At 41.1% G+C, this 19,701-nt stretch overlaps 1 protein-coding gene across 5 annotated transcripts in view; it reads right to left on the bottom strand.

The window, feature by feature from the left end:
- usp48 (ubiquitin specific peptidase 48) overlaps positions 1 to 17,590 on the bottom strand; it is a 29,895-nt gene extending 12,305 nt beyond the window's left edge. The window contains exons 1-15 of one of the 5 annotated variants that reach the window (XM_037101763.1): positions 17,456 to 17,590; positions 16,717 to 16,854; positions 16,108 to 16,228; positions 15,804 to 15,945; positions 13,106 to 13,233; positions 12,678 to 12,802; positions 9,596 to 9,704; positions 6,530 to 6,663; positions 6,211 to 6,287; positions 5,641 to 5,820; positions 5,212 to 5,385; positions 4,895 to 5,044; positions 4,261 to 4,461; positions 1,338 to 1,449; positions 691 to 833 (exon numbers count right to left, since the gene is read on the bottom strand). In XM_037101763.1, coding sequence (XP_036957658.1) covers positions 691 to 833; positions 1,338 to 1,449; positions 4,261 to 4,461; positions 4,895 to 5,044; positions 5,212 to 5,385; positions 5,641 to 5,820; positions 6,211 to 6,287; positions 6,530 to 6,663; positions 9,596 to 9,704; positions 12,678 to 12,802; positions 13,106 to 13,233; positions 15,804 to 15,945; positions 16,108 to 16,228; positions 16,717 to 16,850 — 1,930 coding nt within the window. In that variant the 5' untranslated portion in view covers positions 16,851 to 16,854; positions 17,456 to 17,590. The other 4 variants (XM_037101762.1, XM_037101761.1, XM_037101765.1 and 1 more) reach the window with 4 other exon arrangements.
- Between the last annotated feature and the right edge of the window lie 2,111 nt (positions 17,591 to 19,701).

Here is a 19,701-nt window from a genome sequence, read left to right as displayed (position 1 = left end):
TTGAATTTAATACTAAAATGAAAAGACACCAAACAGATTGGTTCAGTGGATATAAATCAGTCAGTCTCTCAATATCCGTTATCACATGACAGACAAAGATTCAAATCACAATTTTGGCTAAGCTACCAGGCAGCATGGTGCTAGGAATGACAATGTCGGTCAGTTCACGTGGCCCACACAAAAATATGCCAACAACTACTGGATCAATTACCATGAAACTTTGTGGAGATATCCACATTGCCCAGAGGATGTACCTTACTGACTGACTTTGGTGATCCCATGACACTTCGTGAAACACCACCTGATGTCGGTCACTAAAATATCTAAACATCTAGCAGATGAATTATCATGACATTTGATATACGTTTACAAAACACATTCTTTTAGTACCAGAATGAGTCTTGACAACCACTGATTGTTTACCATAGAATTCCCATGATAAACTAAGATGGCCATGCTGTATCTGCTAAACATCAGCATGTTAGCAACTGTCAGGTTAGCATGTTAGAATGCTGGCATCAGCATTTAGCTTAAAGCACTGCTGTCCCTAAACAGGCACTCATACAGCTGTTAGCAGGACTGCAGACTTATAGTCTTTGTTCCATTTCGAGCTTGGTTGACGATTTAAAAAAACAAAACTAGAAGACACAAACACAGAGGGAGAAACAAAATCATATCTATTAATTTTACCTTTGCTGTTGTTTGTGTGTGGTCCCTGTCCATTGGTCTGGCCATTACCGTGTTTGGTTTCATGTTCGTCCTCCTCCAGCTGGTCCAAAGCTAACTGCCTCCAGCTACGCAGTGATGCTTTACCAACCCAGTAGCCCTCACCACTAAGACACAGACAGACACAGTGATAAATATATTAGACAGTGATTCTTTATCTGTATTCTGATTCAGTATCGCCCCATTGAGAACTTAGTTTTACTCTTTTTGAGTGATTGTGTCGTCCTCTGATAATACCTGAGATCGCTAACTTTAGTCCATTCAGACATACAGTAAGTAACCTCGCACAACGGCAAAGGAGGGGGACACATTGGTGAGATCAAAAAGTGATGATCGTGAGAGAGAAGGGTGTTTTCTCTTCTCTCACAGAATTGATTTCACAACACAATTTAAAACCTTGATCATGTCTCGAGAATGAGAGACCATATCCATATCAGTAGTTCCATATTACATTCACCGTATTGAAAGTATTATTTAAATATTTCAGGTCAGACAATATACCACCATCAGATTACCATACGTGGCAGCTATTGAAATATAATTTGATTCCAATCTAGGGATGCACAACACTACAATCCACTAACTAACAAATACACCCTGAGCGTGTTTACCTGAGTGTGCGTTTGACCAGGTTGGAGACTTCTTTGTAGTCTTCATTGAGCTGGTTCTTCAGCCGTAGAACCCTACATCGCTGGCCAACACACTCCCTACACAGTGAGGAGCCTGAACAGACACAAACGTGAGATATGTAAAAAGTAAAAGACAAACATTGTGGTTTCAGTGGCAGTCTTAGTAGGACACACTTTTCATATAAAGGGTCCTATCTGACTGCAAACAAGAGTACTTCCTAACATGAGAGGAATACAAGAAGGCAAATGTACTAACACTGCTTTACTTTCTCTTTTGATACTTTAAGATACTTTAAGTCATGATGTTAATGTTTGTTGGTGGTTGATTAATCACAGATAAGAATTGGATTGCTCAGGATCAACTTACTTTTCAACCAACCAGTTCCTTTTGCCGTGGTTGCTGCTTCTTTAACATTTTCTTTCCTCACAGTGTTATCCTTTTTATAACTTTTTTCACTAATAAAGGTATCTGGAGGCACTGATAAAAGAATACAGCATGTCTAGTCTACTGCACGTGATGTCCTCCAGAAAAGTCTGCAAATATAGGTATAGTCTTTAATTAAATATTTAAAAGTATATTATAAGCAGTAGAATACAGGCTCACTCTTTAAGTATGAGGAAGATTTAAGTTGATAACATGCACACACATATGAGCTGATTTTAAGAGTTGTGTAGAATAGTAAACTAATCAATATGATCCTTCACATTGCTTCATGCTGCTAAGATGGTGCCGCTCCAGGTGGCAGCCTGTAGCTGCAGCTCCCATCGTGTTTTTAACCATTGTTTATTTGTTTTCTTATTCTTTTCGTTTGTTTTTCGGATCAATCACAGTGTAGCATATTTTTGCTTCAGCGAAACTTGGCTGCACTCTCATATCACGGACAACAACGTGGAGGTTCCTGGTTACGGTTTGGTATGGGGAGACAGAGACTGTTACAAAAGTCAGAAGAAGAAGGGTGGCGGGCTTGCACTTTATGTGAGTGAGAGGTGGTGCAATCCCGGACATGTCAACGTGAAGGAATGTCTCTGTACCCCGGACATTGAACTACTGGCCATGGGAATGCGCCGGTATTATTTACCGAGGGAGTTAATGTCTACCATTGTTATCACTATTTACATCCCCCCTCAGCTGATGCAGCAGTGGCCTGTGAAGTCATCAGCTCCACCACTGCTTAACTACAGACTGAACATCCGGATGCATTCATGGTTGTTACAGGTGATTTTAATTATGTCTCACTGGACAAAACTGTAAAGGATATAAAGGATGCATATGATACCCCCCCCCCCAAGGAACTCAGACCACAACTTGGACATGATGACTCCCAGATATGTTCCTCTTGTGAGAGGGTAGCCCCTGCACACCAGGACGGTGAGAGGAGGGACACAGGAGGCTTGCACTGCAGGACTGTTTTGACCATCTCTCCATCTGCCCCCCCTTCTCCTCCTCCACTGAGGACATCTGCATCAACCCCGCCCAACGGTGACTACAAGCCAGGTAAAGAGGCAGCTGGAAAGACTACAGTGAAAGGCTGCAGGCCCTGATGGCATCACACCTAGGATCCTGAAGACCTGTGCCAGCCAGCTGTCTCCTGTACTGGGACATCTGTACAACCTGAGTCTGAGTCAGGAGAAAGTCCCAATGCTGTGGAAAACGTCCTGATTGGTTCCGGTCCCCAAGGCCACAGGTGAGGACATTTCTGTACCCTTTGCAATTTGCCTATCAGCTCCGTTTTGGAGTCGATGATGCTGTCATCTACCTGCTGCAACAAGCCCATATGCATCTGGATGGTGGAGGAGGCACTGTGAGAATCACATTCTTAGATTTCTCCAGCGCTTTCAACACCATTCAACCTCTGCTACTGGGTGAGAAGCTGCGGGTGATGGGTGTTGACGACACAATGATCTCCTGGATCACTGACTACTTGACAGGCAGGCCACGGTTTGTCCGTCTGGGTCATGGTTTCTGTGTCCTGTCTGATGTGGTGGTCAGCGACACAGGAGCTCCACAGGGAACTGTGCTTTCGCCCTTCCTCTTCATCTTATACATCACTGACTTTCAACACAACTGTGAGTCATGTCACCTGCATAAGTTTTCTGACAACTCAGCTGTTGTCGGGTGTATAAGAGAGGGAGAGGAGGGTGAGTACAGGACACTGGTAGAAAGCTTTGTAGAGTGGCCTGAACAGAATCATCTGAGGCTGAATGTCGACAAGACCAGAGAGATGGTGATCGACTTCAGGAGGAAGTAGATGTTGAGGACTACAGATACCTGGGAGTGGTGATCAACAACAGACTGGACTGGAAATCTAATACCAAGGCTGTGTACAAAAAGGGGATGAGCAGACTCAATTTCCTTAGGAAGCTGAGATTCTTCAATGTGTGCAGCAAGATGTTGGAAATGGTTTACCAGTCTGTTGCAAGTGCCATTTTCTTTGCAGCTGTGTGTTGGGGCAGCAGCATCAGAGCCAGTGACACTAAAAGACTTGATAAAATCATCAAGAAGGCTGGCTCTGTACTTGGTCGCAGGTTGGAGTCTTTTGAGACTGTGGTGGAGAGGAGAACGCCGAATAAACTGTTCCATCATGGACAATGATCAGCACCATCTCCATCACACAGTGGACAGACAGAGGAGTACCTTCTCTCACAGACTGCTCCAGCTCCGTGGTCAAAGAGACAGATACAGGAAATCTTTCCTGCCACATGCCATCCCACAGTACAATAATAGCTAAAACTCTGGTCATAACACATAGTCTCTACACACTTTGGTTTTGTAGACTCTGTTCCCCGCACCTTAAATTTTATCTTGCACTAGAATTACTATGCTTATTTATACATCTATCTGTCGTACGTCTGTGTAAATATCAAACTGGAAGCACTAAAACTGCAGAAGATGCGTTTCACTAACCGTCTAGTCTTGGCCCTCCACTGTAGCGCTCATAGAGGAGCTGAGCAGCTTGGAGGGAAACCCTCTTAGACTCTGCCACCTTGTCTGGGTGCAGTTTGCCATGAGAACACAAGAAGAGGGAGTTATCAATTTCTTTTGTGGCAGTGGAATCATCCAGCCACTTCTTCAACCACTCCAGGGGGATGAACTCATATGGCTCACCTGAGAAGGGAAAGCACAGAACCATATCAGACAAAGAGACACAGGACCTCGTGATTCATTAAATCCAGGCATATTCTGTGATAACAACCGTCTCTCTCATATCCATATATAAATACATGATATAAAAAAGGCGTGAAATCAAATGTGTCTGATGAACACCTGACTCTTTTTGTAACTCTGATGCTGGAAATTGTTCATATTAACGTACTACACAACACTAAGAAACAGTAATTTGCCTTGTCAAAAAGTAGGCATCGTGATGTTCCAACAGTATTACTGCAGACAGGGGAGCTGTTGTACTAGTCAAGCAACACCCTCCATTATGTTAAATGTCCCTATATTACTCTGTACTGAAAGTCACAACACATGTGTACACTCTCCTATGTGCGTCTGTTAAGTGGACTGTGGGTGATCAGGGAATGTTTTTACCGACCGTCTTTTGCGGGTAAAAGCTCGTAGAGCTCCTTCACCTCCTCATGCTTGGCTTTGCCCTTATCCACACTCTGTTTTCTCATGTCAGCCATCTCACTGCACCACTCCTCAAATTTATGGTTGTCTTGGTCAACCAACCTCTGAAGAAAGGCTGGCAGACAGGAAAAGCGCAAAGGCAAACATCAGATAGGCTGTATTTTAATTAATGAAACATAGTTCTTAGTGCATATCTTAATTCCTTGATGCAACAGAGCCAGACATCAGAGATCATCGCCTTATCCTTGTTTGCATGAAGTAAGTCAAAATTCTGCTACTCACCTGGCACCTCGACATTGGTCCTGGAGATATCTGAGCTCTCCTCTTCCTGGACCTTATACACCAGCATGTAGGCATTTCGGGAGCAGTGGTATCCTTTACTGCATTTTGGCTTTCGTGTCTGTGATTTCACTGTCTCGGCTACAGACCAAGAAGACGAAGACGGTAGAGCAACAGCTTTGAGAAAGTGTACACATTTACAGTAGGTGGGTAAAAGGGCAAGACTCTCCAACTCAATATTCTTTATTTAACCAAAAGAAAAAAAAGACAATTTTGTCTGGCCTGTAATGTGATGTTTTTTAAATACATACATATTGTTTAGAAACAAATAACACTGAAATAACAATAAGACTGCTGGAGCATAACACTACATAAAGTATCTGTAGATGTCAGAAAGGCGTTACTTTATAGTGTTCATTTAGTACTACTTACCAATGTCCTCCTCAATACCAAGCTGCAGCTTCTTGCCTTCCATCTTCTCTATTTCCTCATCATTGAATTTGTACCAGTCACCAGTACGAGCGTCCTTTACATGGGCGATGTAATGGCCCGAGTAGGCACTGATGCCCCGATGAATCAGCACCGCACTCAGTTCATAAACACACTTCTGGTCTGGAGAAACAGCCAGTCCAAACACACAGAACTGTCAACATGTTTACTTTTCAACTTTTCATCAACAAAAAAATATCTACTGTAGCCTGGAGATAAGATGTATTATAAGGAAGCAGTGTACTGCCTAGAAAATATCAAGACAGATTTAGCATGGGTGAACTCGGTGCAGCATTCCATCACCCATACAGGTGATATCCATACATGGAAAAGGTAGTCTGCTTTGACACTGGTGACCACGTATCTCCCTCTGAATTTCACTCTTCCTTTTAAAATTCAAAGTGTGTGTGTGTGTGTGTGTGTGTGTGTGTGTGTGTGTGTGTGTGTGTGTGTGCATGTAGGTGCGTCTGTGTGTCTTTCTGTGTGCTGTCACAGAGATGGCACATTGTTTACCTTCCAAGAAAGGCCCCATGTCCAGCTGCTCTGGAAAACTGATAAAGGTGTTGAGCTTCTTCTTATGGCCTGTTTGCCTGAAGCAGATATCATGGTTTAGAAAAATCTTTGTTCTCATATCAGAAGGAAGAACACACAACTGGCACCAGCAGGTAATACAGTTCTTGAACTAAAATCAGCAAAAAATGTTTGAGCGCTTTTGTTATTAACAAAACACTTTGACCAGTATTATCTAATTAGATAATATGCTGTCCTGCCAAAGTGATCTGTTGTGTTTATGCTATGCTTTTTCCACAATGAAGCACAAGTGATGACTGACCTATCAAAGACAAAGCGCATGAGCTGCAGGTTGAGGGTTGGAGGAAGGCTATGCAGTTTGATCCTTCGGGTGGCGTTCTGTTTACTCTGACAGCTCTCACAGAAGTAGCGGTTCTCCCCATCCAGCTTCTCCTCCTGCGGGGGGGGGGGGGGAGGGGCAACCATTGTAAAAACAAGACATGTTTTGGATTATTTTTAAGTCAGGGACTAAGACAAAAAGTCTACTTCAAATTCCAACTGCACATGTGTGCACTGATTTAATGATATCATGTGTTTTACATTTTGTGAAGATCATTTTACACAGACTGACCTATTACACTTTGTCATTTATTAGGGCCCGAGCAGCGACTGCAAGCAGTCAGCGAAGGCCCTATTGAAATTGTATTGTTTATTATTATTCATTATTCTTGACCAACTGTTTTGCCCAATTTCGCCCCTTTCCCAAACTGGAAAAGTTGTGTAACTTTGCAGGGACGACCGGCCACTCCTGAAATTCTATATTTTTGGGTCGTCGCACACGGTCCATGCGAAATGGCTAAATAGCGCCCCCTACAAAGTTGAAAAATTCCCATAGGGAATGTCGATGACATTGTCGTACCTGAACAAAAATTGGTAAAGATGTTAAGCATACCCAGACGCACAAAAATTTCTCTTGCCAGGAAGCTGAAATTCCAACAGGAAGTCGGCCATGAATTTTATTTTTTTTACTCAAAACAAACTCGTCCTAGGGATTTCGCCCAATCAACTTCAAATCTGGTACAGATCATCTCCAGACCTAGCTGATCTAAAGTTGTGCTCTGCACGTCTGTAGATCAAAGGGCGTAGCTGTTAGGGGTCGATAAATTTTGGTGACTGTTTCGGCGCTCGCCATGTAAATTCTAGCGGCTCTCACGCCCACATACTCGAACCTAGAAGCTTCAAATTTGCTAAGCATGACGGGAGCTCAGCCATGAACGTTCCGATGTATTAACGTCCCACCTTACTCATGGCGCCCCCCGGTGGTAACAGGAAGTGACCAGTTCTTACTCTTAAATTTACTGATGCCGCATAGTTCACTCCATCAACTTCATTCCACTTTTAAAACATAAAGAACAAGTTGGTGAAGCTACATTATGAATGCTGTGAGGCTATGAGTAATGGTGTCCGCGTGGCGGCGCTTTTTGATCATTCGCCAAGAAAATACGTTTGGCTTTTTGACGGCTCTAATAAACTCGTATCATCATGAAACTTGATACACAGGTCAAGGCTGGCGACCTCTAAAATCTGATGCGGGCGACGCCCATGGGCGGGGCTAAATGCCTCCATGGCGCCCCCTTGAACACCTCAAAAACGCCTCCCCATAGGGGTTTTTATGGAGTTGGAACATGAAAATCGGTACACACATGTAAGTCGACCAGACGAACAAAAAAGTCTCTTGCACTGACGGTCCACTGCAAAGTCGGCCATTTTGTTTTAAATGTTCATTTTGCCATGATTTCTACATTGAACCATCAACTGCTCAGGACTCCTTCATGCTTTGTCCAAATTGCTTGAAACTGTGTGTGATGAGGGGTCGCCCCTGAACACACCAGCCTATGTCTGGTTACTGCCCCCTGGTGGATGAAACTTCAACTGGTCATATCTCCTCCATGCACTGTCCGATTTGCTTCAAACTTCATGGGTGTGATGAGGGTCCAAGTCTGAACCCACTTACCCACATCTGGTTACGTTTGTAATGATAACAGGGAATAACTCTTTACTAATTATTCAGATGCCCAGACAGGGCTCTACTTTCATCATGGTCTTTGACAACACCTATTGGTCACACGAGAGTGAAAATCAAACTTGAGGCCAGCTTTTGATTCAAATCATTTTGTATATACACTTTCTTGTATAATTACTTTTGCTACACATCAATATTTCAATTTCATTAGCAGTGTTAAATTAGGTGAGACTGTGCTATGATCATTAAAGCTTATCTTTGTATAACTTTTTTTTTCCGTCTTGCATGTTTGACGATAATGTCACACTGGAGCGAGGGCCCGCATAACCGCTCGCGGTTTTCTAGTTACTTTTATGATTTATGTTTGATTTGGCTCTGTGCATGTCTGCAACTATGCATTTTGTATTTACCGTTTTTTTTTTGTTTTTTTTTAATACCAGGACTCTCTTGAAAGTGAGAGCCTGTGTCTTGATGAGATCCCCTGTATAAAAAGGTTAAATTAAATCTCTCTATGAAAGCAAGTGTGTGTCTGTGTGTGTGTGTGTTTCTGTTCCTCAAAAATATGTATATATCTATCTACATCTATCACCCTCTGTAAATATCTCTGCTCCGGACGGACACTTGCTCGCCACCCTCACTCGCTACCGACGGTCGGTGTAGAGACAGCAATAGAGAGCGTGATATTGAGAGTTGAGAGATTGGTGACATTTAGCGTGTTTGGAGTGTTTCGTTAGTGTGTTAAGTAGTGTGTTTAGTGTGTAGTGGAGTCAGTTTTTTGTTTAATGAGTCAAAACAACGAGGAGACTGCTGAATGTGGATCAGGCAGTGCAGCTCTTCATATAGCTGTAAGAAGCTCAGGCAGACTTTTTACAAATTTTTAAAATGTATGCACATACTTAGCAAACAACAATTTCTATTTGCATTATAAGTAATACATTGTTTGTTAAACATATTTGTGGTTTTCACAGTAAAAAAATGTAACTTTTTCTACCTGGATTTTATGTTTTTTTGTGTTTTTAGGTCCATTGTGTTAATACAGTATGTCAAAATAAAAAAATAACTGTACAGTCACACATGTAAGGTTGTGCTGAAAATAATGACACCAAGTAAATAGTTTTTAAGGTGAAATATAATGGTAAAATCAAAAATAGTCAAAAACGGAATATTGGATTTCACAACAAACCTAAATATCCCTGACGTCCCACCTTTAAACACAGCCTCATTAACCATCCATGAAAAAGCTACTTAACCTCCCACTTTTCTATAGGAATACATATTTCCTACGAGCACTGCACTAGTTTAAATAAATAAATACAATACTTCTGGTAATACATTCGGTGTGGGTGTAGTAGCGGATGAAGTCACCTTCAGGAACTCTGTGACACACTCGGTCAGGTTCTTGTGGCCCTGGATGTTCAGCTCCAGCTCATAGAATCTGGACGGCAGTGCAGATGATCGTCCACACTGGTTACAGCTGGAGAAGAATCAAACAAAGATAACAGATTCCACCTCAGAAAAGAAAATGTTTTTCATATAATCTAACAATAAAGTCAATTTCTAAATTTGAACTTATTTCTTGTGGCCCTAACACATAAGCTCATTACAAATACGCCAATAAAAATCAAGCCAACCACAAAAGAAGCTGCATCTCTCAGTCACATTCTGGTCCCAATTCAAAAAACATAACCTTTACTTTCCATAAACCAAGCCTTATAAAAATACCTGGTGTCCAGCTTCTTGACAACAAGATTTCCATTTCCTTCAAGATTGTTAACTAAATGGCTGTGTGATAACAGCACATCTCTCTGAGCAACAGGAAAACATTCTTTCTACAAAAACTAACCTGTTCCTTTACTTTGTATCATTTTATTCTCTGACACGACAAAGGCAAACATTTGACATTTATCACAGTAAATGGAAAGGCCAGTCTATTCCGCTGCCCCAGTTGTGAGCCAAGGTCTGACACCTGACCCAAAATTGAAGTTCAGTTTGTATTTTTATGTGGCTGCCCAGAGGACATAATGCCAGCACATGCTGTGAATCTGCAACAGTTGTGGACAGCTACTATTAACTGTTGAGTCACAGATAACTTCATAGAGTATATGAGACATCACCGGAAAAGAAACATTGCATGAATATGAAGAGTTATGGCAGAATACTTAAGAACATCATTCTGGAATGTCGTATTAGGGCTGGACAATATGGCCTAAAATCTGAATCTTCGATTTTTTCACACCAAGCTTGATTTACAATTCCAATCGATTTGTTTTTCCTTCTTAAAAACCAACTACAAATGATAAAGAAATCATTAAAATCATTGATTTTATTTGAACATTTTTGGCCAGGAAGACAAGCCTGTCTACTTACTCTGGCTCGAGGCCCTGTTGTGGCTTCGTAGCACAAACCTGGGGTCAAAAGAGTTCAAAGTGGATGAACCTCCGGCTCCACTGTATATATGGGCACCATATCGCTCTATGAAAGTAAGGACTCTCTGTCTGTCTGTGTGTGTGTGTGCGTGTTTGTCTGTCTGTGTATGTGTGCCTCAAATATCTCTGCAGATCAGGATCAGACTGATATGAGAGTTTCAACATGGCTGCTGCGTGGTTCAAGGGTGTGCGACGTTGCATTTGTTTGGACTACAATGATACCGTTAATAAATCATTTCATAGATGCTTTACGAATTCCGCTAGCATTGTCAACCATAGCCCCGTGCGCACCAGAGCCAATCACTGCAGAGCTCAAGCCCAAGACATACCTTAAGAAACAAGCGGATTTATACCTGCAGCGGCGTGAGCTGGACCGGGATTTTGTGGATTAATGAGACTAAACAAGTCTGGACAGAGTCTGTTCCGGTTTGAGGAGATCCAGATACGTCAGGACAACAAAATGGAATCGGAATCTGTGGATGTTCGTGTGTAGCTAGTTGCTAGCCCACCCCCACATGGCCCACTTCCGAAGTCGACGGACGCACTGGCACGTCCATAACTGGACTTGGGGTAAATAATGTCCGCCACGCTTTTTCGCGAATATTGCTGTTGTGGTCATTGTGTCTGGTGCAGAAAGAAATGGTAAAAACAGGCTTTTGTCATGAAAGTGTCCGCAAGCAGCAAGTTTGGTTGCTGAGGAACAAGGGAAGTTGTGTGAGGGACGCCGGCGGTGATACAAGCAGCGACAGAGATGGCAAGTTTTTAGAGTTGAGAGATTTGTGACATATAGCATGTTTGGAGTGTATAGTTAGTATGTTATTTAGTGTGTAGTGTAGTGTGTGCTTAGTGTGTAGTGTAGTCGTTTTTTTGTGTTGTGAGTCAAAACAAGGAGGAGACTGCTTAATGTGGCAGGAACGAGCTTAGGTCCATAGTGTTAATATAGTATGCCAAAATAAAAAAATAACTGTACAGTCACACATGTGCGGTTGTGCTGAAAATAATGACACCAAACAAGGCAAGGTAAATTGTTTTTAAGGCGAAATATAATGGTATAATCAAAAGTTGTCAAAAACAGCCAATTATATCCCTGACGTCCCACCTTCAAACACATTTCATTTGCCCATCCATGAAAAAGCTACTTAACCTCCCACTTTTCTACAGGAATACATGCTTCCTACGGGCAATGCACTAGTCTTTAGTGATATGCAAAGTGACTGCATCTGTACAAGCTGTCCACCAGGACCCTTTCTTCTCATACAGAACACAATGATAAAATGATTCCGCTAATGTTGGCTGCTTTATAGCAGGTGTTTGTGGGCTGTCGGGATCTTATACATCTTGTAGTGAACAAGCGTCCCACTGTGAAGCATGCGTCTGTTTGAGAGCCTGAAATAAATGTGTCGATTCGCTGCCTTTAGTTACAACAACCTTTAAACAAACTTTGCAGCAGACTGTGGTTTGTTCGAGGTCTGACACTACAAACTGAACTAGTGACAAGACAGTGCATTTTAGGAACATTGTTGTTGTTTGTTTCTCTGTGGAAAGTCAAAGCCGGGGGAAGGAGGGGCCCACTATGAACTACAGGAGACGATGGGGAGCGGCAGCTAAGCAAGTTAAAGAGAAAATCTATTTTCATTTTTAAGTCCTAAACCATAAACTCTAATTAATCGTTTTTACCGATTTATCGCCCCGCCCTATGGTGTATGATGTTTCCTTTACCCTACGAGCCAGCATAATCATTCTTCTTCTATGTACTACAAATAAGTTATTCTGGCCACCCTCTCACTCTTCCCTGCAACTTGGCTGAATATACTGTAAACTTCCTCATTCATCAAATACACAAACTCTTGGAGACTGTTCCGTAATGTAAACAAAATTCAGCTTACTTTGGCCTGTGGTTGAAGAAAATTAATTAAATACAAGTGATGACATTTTTGGCGGGTCTGATGTCCAACAGTTCTTCACATGATGGTTTTTCACTTAAGTGTAAACTGCCAGGTTAAAGTAATGAGTGGTCTTACACAGTAACGTAGGAGAACTGTCCACAGAACTGCCGCTGGATGACATTCTGCAGGTTGGTGTTCTTCTGCTTGGACAGAGTGTCTTCCAATAGAGACAAGAACAGCTTTGAAAACTCCTGGGCATCCTGAAATTGAAAGGTTTGAATTAAATGGCAGATATCTATAATCACCTTTCAAACTGTGAAACCCGTCCTATATTTCTTTAACCTTTCCACGCCTTTAATTTATAGGGCAGGTGAAAACTGACAGGAAATGGTGTGTGTGTGTGTGAGTGTACGTGTGTTGTGGGTGTGTCTGGGCCCCTTCGGCAAGGAAAAAGCCTCTGTACACAGGGCACATGCTCTACTAACTGAACTACTGGGGTGCCTTACCAGTCTCATACTTAGATACTAAGTTAAAGCTATGAAAGTTTTCATGTAGTGATTTACCTGCTGCTGTCCTGTGTCCAGGCCCAGTGCTTTGACCAGCCCTGAAGGATCTATGTACTTTCTGTTGCTGTTCTGCAGGAGTGCAAACAGATACTGCAGATGCTCACAGATGGACTGAGGCTCATAATCTGCATAAGACAGAGAAGTTTGTCTAAGTGATTTAAATGCTTACATCATGTGAAAAGGTAAAAACTTACAGACCGATGTAAAAACCACCTCACACTTGAACAACAGTCACTATGTAACTTCCACTTGTGTAATGTCCACTTCTGTCAAATAATTTTCAACAACAATCATGTGAAATTATTGAATTAAAAAGCAAGGTTGGCATGTGCAATAAAAAATATTTTTAGTTTACCGTTATTACTTAACAAGATAGTAATCATTGCTGTTAGTTTGCCTGTCAGCAAATTCCATCAAGAACTCATGAACAGATCACATTTTTTGGAAAGAGATAGAGCAAAGCACTACTAAATCAAGGTGGCAGTAGGTAACTATGATCAAAATAAACAAATTTGTTGTAGATGAATGTTGATTTTCTGGGGATATAATATCTAGCTGGAATTTGTGCAAAAATGTTAAACAATCTAATGAACATCATATTTGTTTGGAATATGGCTTGGCAATATATCCACATAGTCTTGTAAGTCAGTGCGTTTACATGCACAGCTTAGTCGGATTACAGCCATAGTCCGACTATGCTACTCAATCAGACAACTGCAATAGTCCGAGTATACATGCTGGTTAGTGCTGGGCAGTATATTGGGCAGAATTTGATTACACAACATATGGAACGCTACGCTGCGCCGTGCGACACTGTTTCAGACCGGACCCTTTTCAATGCGCTTCTAAACAGGCATGGTGCGACTGTGAGGCGTGGTGAGGGTAAACTGTAGTGCTCTGGTGTTAAGTTACAGTGAAGATGGGTACGATAGCAGTTCATGACTTCATCCACGGGTGTCACAATGAGCAACTGGAAAGCCACTGAGATCCGGGAGATGCTCACTTCTCCTCGGTCTCTAGCTGTCAGCTTGTTGTTGTAGTGGCAAGCTACTAACGGTCGCTACTTTCAAATTAAAAGCCCCCTGCTAGGAATCCAGTTCTAAACTCCAAAGGGGTGCAATGTAAAGCTCTTATTTTGAAGACAAATTCGACCTGCTTCCTGTTAGCTGTCTGTCGCTTGAGGCAGCTCAATTGAGGCGCTCAGCTGCATGCTTCCTTTAATAGCAGGGGTTTAACATCGGCATGTGTTTGACTGAGGAGGCGAGAATATGGGCCATGAGTCTATAATTGAGTAAATCTATCAAGTGTTGCCACATTTCTTCTGATGCATATGTTGCACATCACTGTTCACACCCAACTTCCTGCTTCATGTCACATCACATGTTTATGCCTACACTAGTGGCAGCTTTTTGGGAAAGAAGGAATATTAAACCTCCCTTTTAGATAGACAGGGCAGCAGAGTGCAGCCTTTACCTTGCAGCAAATGTGCCACCTTTTCTATCTAGAAGGGGCCAGTAATTCCTCTCTCAACAAGTAGAAAATGCTGTGAACACCCGATTATGCATGGAAAAGAAAATACCATCATATACCGAGAAACCGTTAGAATTTTAAAAAATACAGAGATATTCATTTTTGGTCATACCGCCCAGTACTAATGCCGGTGAGAAAATCGAATTACTGGCCGAATCATGTCATACCCCAGTACGATAGGTGGTGCTGTACCCATTTCAACTAGTGGTAATAGAGCCACCTCCGGCTGGCCTCTTTACGTCACCAGCTGCCTCAGCATTCGAGAAAGATGCCGTACGAGGAGCGAGGAGAAGCTACAACTTTGTACATATATATGGTATATGGTGTACATGCTAATTACACAAACTAAATGCACAATGGCGCTATTTGCTTGCGGTTATTTCGGAGGAAAGCTGCCGCTGCCGCCCTACTACTTCTGGCTCATGGCCCCGAAGAAGTCTCGAGCGTGTGCAGAATGCAAAATCCGATCCGATGGAATGTATACACGCAGGAGTAATGTGACTATTAATCAAATTATCTAGGTGTATTAATCTGACTATGAGAAATCCAATCCGGTCCGATTTTAGTCAGACTAAGGTGTATAAATCTTAAAAATCGGATCATAGTCGGACTAACCCAGTAATTCGGTTTTCTTGGGTGTCATGTAAACGCACTGATTGTGATGTGAAACTGTCATCTTTTGGATATCTTTATATCGTGATATGGCATAAGTTTAAAGGCTGCATTACAGTGAAGTGATGTCATTTTCTGAACTTACCAGACTGTTCTACTTGTTCTTATACTTGTCATTACCCACTTAGTCATCATGTCTACATTATTGATGATTACTCATCAAAAATCTCATTGCGTTGATATTTTATGACCATACCAAGTCATCCCTAAAATATTGTTGCACTACTGATATTGAGGTACTTTCTCATATCATTTTAGTTGGTCTCCCATCCAAGCATTTATAAAATGTTTTTGACGAGATTTCAGAAATGTTGAGGTATACACTATGTATAACAATGGGACCCAGACATATTTTAGACAAGGTTATTGTATGATGGATTATGACATGCACTATTTGACGTTAAGTTAAAATACTTCACAAAAGCATGTTCACTTTATCTACGAAAACAACAAATATATAGAAGCATACACAGCATTTAGTTTTCAGTTATACCAGACTCAATATTGTGTTCCTGTGCTCGGGAATTGTGGCACTGATACAGGCTCCTACGTAGCTCCAGGTTGTGGAACCACACTTGCAGGAATGTGTTGACGTAACATGTTGCACCCAGGTTAGTCAGGCCAACAAATGTGTTCTAGAAGAGACAGAGACAGAAACAGAGACAGAGACAGAGAGAGATTATTGCATCTCTGGCCTTCTGATAAGCTTTCAGCAGTCCATCTAGAACAGATATGTGATCTCAGGCAAGTGAGTGAACAATGTCAAGTACTGTATGTGTGGCTTGTTAAAGAAATACCTTGTCTCGACGTTCTGAATTTGGGTCATCAATATTGTGGAAAGCATTTTCATCAATCTCCCCAAGCCACGCCTGTTCACCAATACCCACAAGACAGTTGGGATTCCCTTTGCAGTTCCTCCTGCAAAACCAAGTCATGATTATCAAACCAAGTGTTCCACCACCTACTTTATAAGTGACAAATAACTGCATCTCTCTCTTACATTTAGGTAGTGTCATGTCAAAACTCTAAAAAGCAGTCAGTTAAATGATGCTGTGCATCATTAGCTTATTACATGGGCTTATTACATGGGCAAGCAAGAGAACGATTCATTTCAGCAACATTTCAAAGTGCACGAATTTGTGCTACTTGTGATGCCTACAGACTAGTCTGTACATGAGTTTGTTGTGAAGAGTAGAGCTGATTTTCATGACCTTTCATACGAATTCTACAAAGCTGCTGTATAGGCTTGTCCCCAAGCAAAGAATCAAATCAGACTGTTGATGCACATTAGCATTCCTCTTCGGAGCTGGCCTCAAAGCCCGTAACTGTAAAACCAAATGTAACATCTGCTACTGGCACAAGCCATGAAGACAGAGGGATGTTGCTCAGAAATGTAAATATTGTACCTGCAGGTTCCTCTCTTGCAGGCCGGGAGATTGATGCGATATGCTAAATTGATATGCTCCTGTCTGATTTCTTCTGGTTTCACCGTTTCCACCCAACGCCAAGCCGCTTTCTCCAGCTGTAAGCGGGGCGCCATAATCCTACGATGTAAAATTAACCACAGTCAGGCATATGAGTCGCAAGCACTATTATACAATGGTCTATCATCATCGAACTGCTACAAGGAATGCTAACATAGCCGGCTAGCAAGGGCTAAACAAGTTCTTGTGGGTAGGACTTTGCTAGCTTGGTTCTGACGAAGCAACCTACCGTTAGCTATGTAGCGCTAGTGCTAATTTACTTACGATAGCCAGCTAATATTAGCTTAGTAGTTCTATCGCTTGCGTTCCCCTATTTGATTAAACATGTGAGCATAACACAGTGCACACCGCAGCAACACACAGATAACTGAAGTACGATAAATCACGACAAACAGTTTTTGCAGGGTAAAGTCAGGCGTAAAGACTACCCTTGCGCTAACATCAGCTAACTAGCTAAAGGTAGCATTAGCTAGCCCGACCCGGCAGCGTTAGCAAGTCATTTTCCTGTATTTTCGATTTAATGCTACTTGACGCTAACGTAACGAATTTATTATGTTAAGGTCAAACATATCGAACCTTTCATGCGTGCAGCTGCTTCACCAAAATATTTTATGTATTTTCACATTGTATTCACGGTTTATTTTAGATTTAGCGCCCTTACGTCAATTTATAAATAAATTATTTCTCCGCTCAAAACCAACACGACGTCAACATGTGACGCAGACGACGTCTCTGTGTTGTGACCTGAGGGAGGAGGGAGACATGCAGAGGCTCAAGAGGCCACTCTTTCTGTCACTAGTCACACAAATGGAACTTTGTGAACTGTGTTCTCAGCGGGAAAATATTCAATCATGTCAAATTTGTTATTCAGAATAATTCAGAATTTCTTTCTTTCTTTTCTTTTCTTTTTTACTTTTCCTTTATTTTAATTAAAAGTGTGTTTTAAGCCTAGTCATAGCTTGTGATGTCAATATTACCTTGTGTTTGACTAAACCTGACTGTTTTGAAATAAAAGAAAATATACATGTAAATATATGGTACGCACTAAAATTTGAATAACTGTGCACTTTAAGTCCAGTATCTACACTTTATGGAAATGTGCGTTTTGTATTTTCAATGAGTTGCTTGCAATTTTCAGCTGAATTCTATGTGATATTAGATATCATAAAGTTGATTATGTCAAAGAACATGTGAATCTCTGGTTGGGGTTGTTAAATGTTAAAAGACACATGATGCCACACAACACATCTGGCCTAAAATTTAACTGAGGTTAAGAAGGCTGCATGTGAGCTCATCAAAATGTAGAATTTCTTATGATGTCTTGGTTGATTTTGATTTTAAGTGTTTGTGATTGTGAAATCAGTTAATTTTTTGATAATTGAAATTACTTTTTTCTCTAAATTTTAATTTTCACCTTACACATGTGAAAAAAGTAAAACCATAAGAGAAGATGAAAAGAGAAAATGGTTGCTTAAATGGTCAGTCCACCAATTTAACACATTTGTGTGTTCATGGGTCCTGGGGAGTACTACTGCATGAGTACAAATATTGTTTGAACCCTCTTGTGGCTCCAGAGGAAGCTGCACATAATCTGAAAAATTGCCACTGGTATTGTCACTCAGTGGCTAAATTGCATTGTGAGTAATGTAGCCACCACATTTTGAAAAGGAAGAGGAATGTGAGGGAAAAGGTGATATTACTGGTTCTGCTGTGTCGATAATGGTGTTACAGGAGTGCAATGTTACACCAGTGAACTGATTTCAAAACATTGCCTCATGTAGATAACTTTACCCACAATGCAAGTGGCAGTTTCAAAAGACCTTTGTATAAAATGTAGTCGAATGTAACTGTAACTATGACCTCAATGCAAAGACAATTTAGTTAATGCTTCTATGATATATATTGGTTTGCATTAGATTGATGTACATGCTAAAGTGGTCAGGTAGTGTACATACATGACTCAAGCTGCAGCACTATGTATCTTCAGGGTGTACAGACTGCTGAAATGAAGCATGACTTGTGGAATGCTTAAACAGTTAAAATTCACACCATGTCTTTTCTGCATGATTTTAGTGTACCAAGGACAAAATGCTGAAGCAAAACCGGGGCTGTCGGCACATCTTAAGCTCATGATTGTGGACATGACAGCACATGTGCAAGGATGGTCATTGTCACAACAACAAGGCGGAATAAAGGAGGAAAGTACACACACAAGTTGTAATTAAAACTAGTTTATTTTACACAGTGAAAAAGGAAATAAAGATAGATACAAACTAAATACAACAGAAATTATAGCTGTTGCGCAGCGATAGGTCGGATCTGGGCTATTTTTGGCAATTCTGAGCAACAAACAGGAGAATAGAAAGATGAGACAATTGACAGCAATGTTCATTTTGGACCACTTGAGGCTTGAACTCACAACTTCTGGAACCAAAGACTGTCATCTATCACTCTGAGCTAATTGGCAAGTGGCAATGCAACAGTGGCTTCACAAATTGAGTAAGCCATTCACTTTGTGATTTGAAACCACTGTAAAAAATTCAGTTATCAAAACAAAAATCTGATAATACACATATTGCAGCATGGAGATGTTAGTTATGCTTTTAAAAATGATTGATTTGCTCCATAAGTGAATAACTGATGTTTAGAGATGCTGCTTGCATTGACTGCAATTGTTCACATGACAGCAGAATTCAAAATGTTCTCAAAAATTAATTTTTTTAGGTAAAATTCTGATATTTGTCAAACATCATCTACCATGACTCTAAAAAATGTTAAGTTTTGAAGATTTATTTATCAATTTGCAGGTGTATGTTTACAGTAGTGTTCACAGTCAAACATTTTCATGCACTGTAGGCAAAAATTGTGGGAGGAGATAGGTTTTTATAAGTTTTATAGTTTAAACAA

Source organism: Acanthopagrus latus, chromosome 6 (assembly GCF_904848185.1).
Source record: "Acanthopagrus latus isolate v.2019 chromosome 6, fAcaLat1.1, whole genome shotgun sequence".
NCBI classification, from domain to species: domain Eukaryota; kingdom Metazoa; phylum Chordata; class Actinopteri; order Spariformes; family Sparidae; genus Acanthopagrus; species Acanthopagrus latus.
Note: the sequence above shows the minus strand (reverse complement) of the source record. Positions and strands in the feature narration are given on the sequence as shown.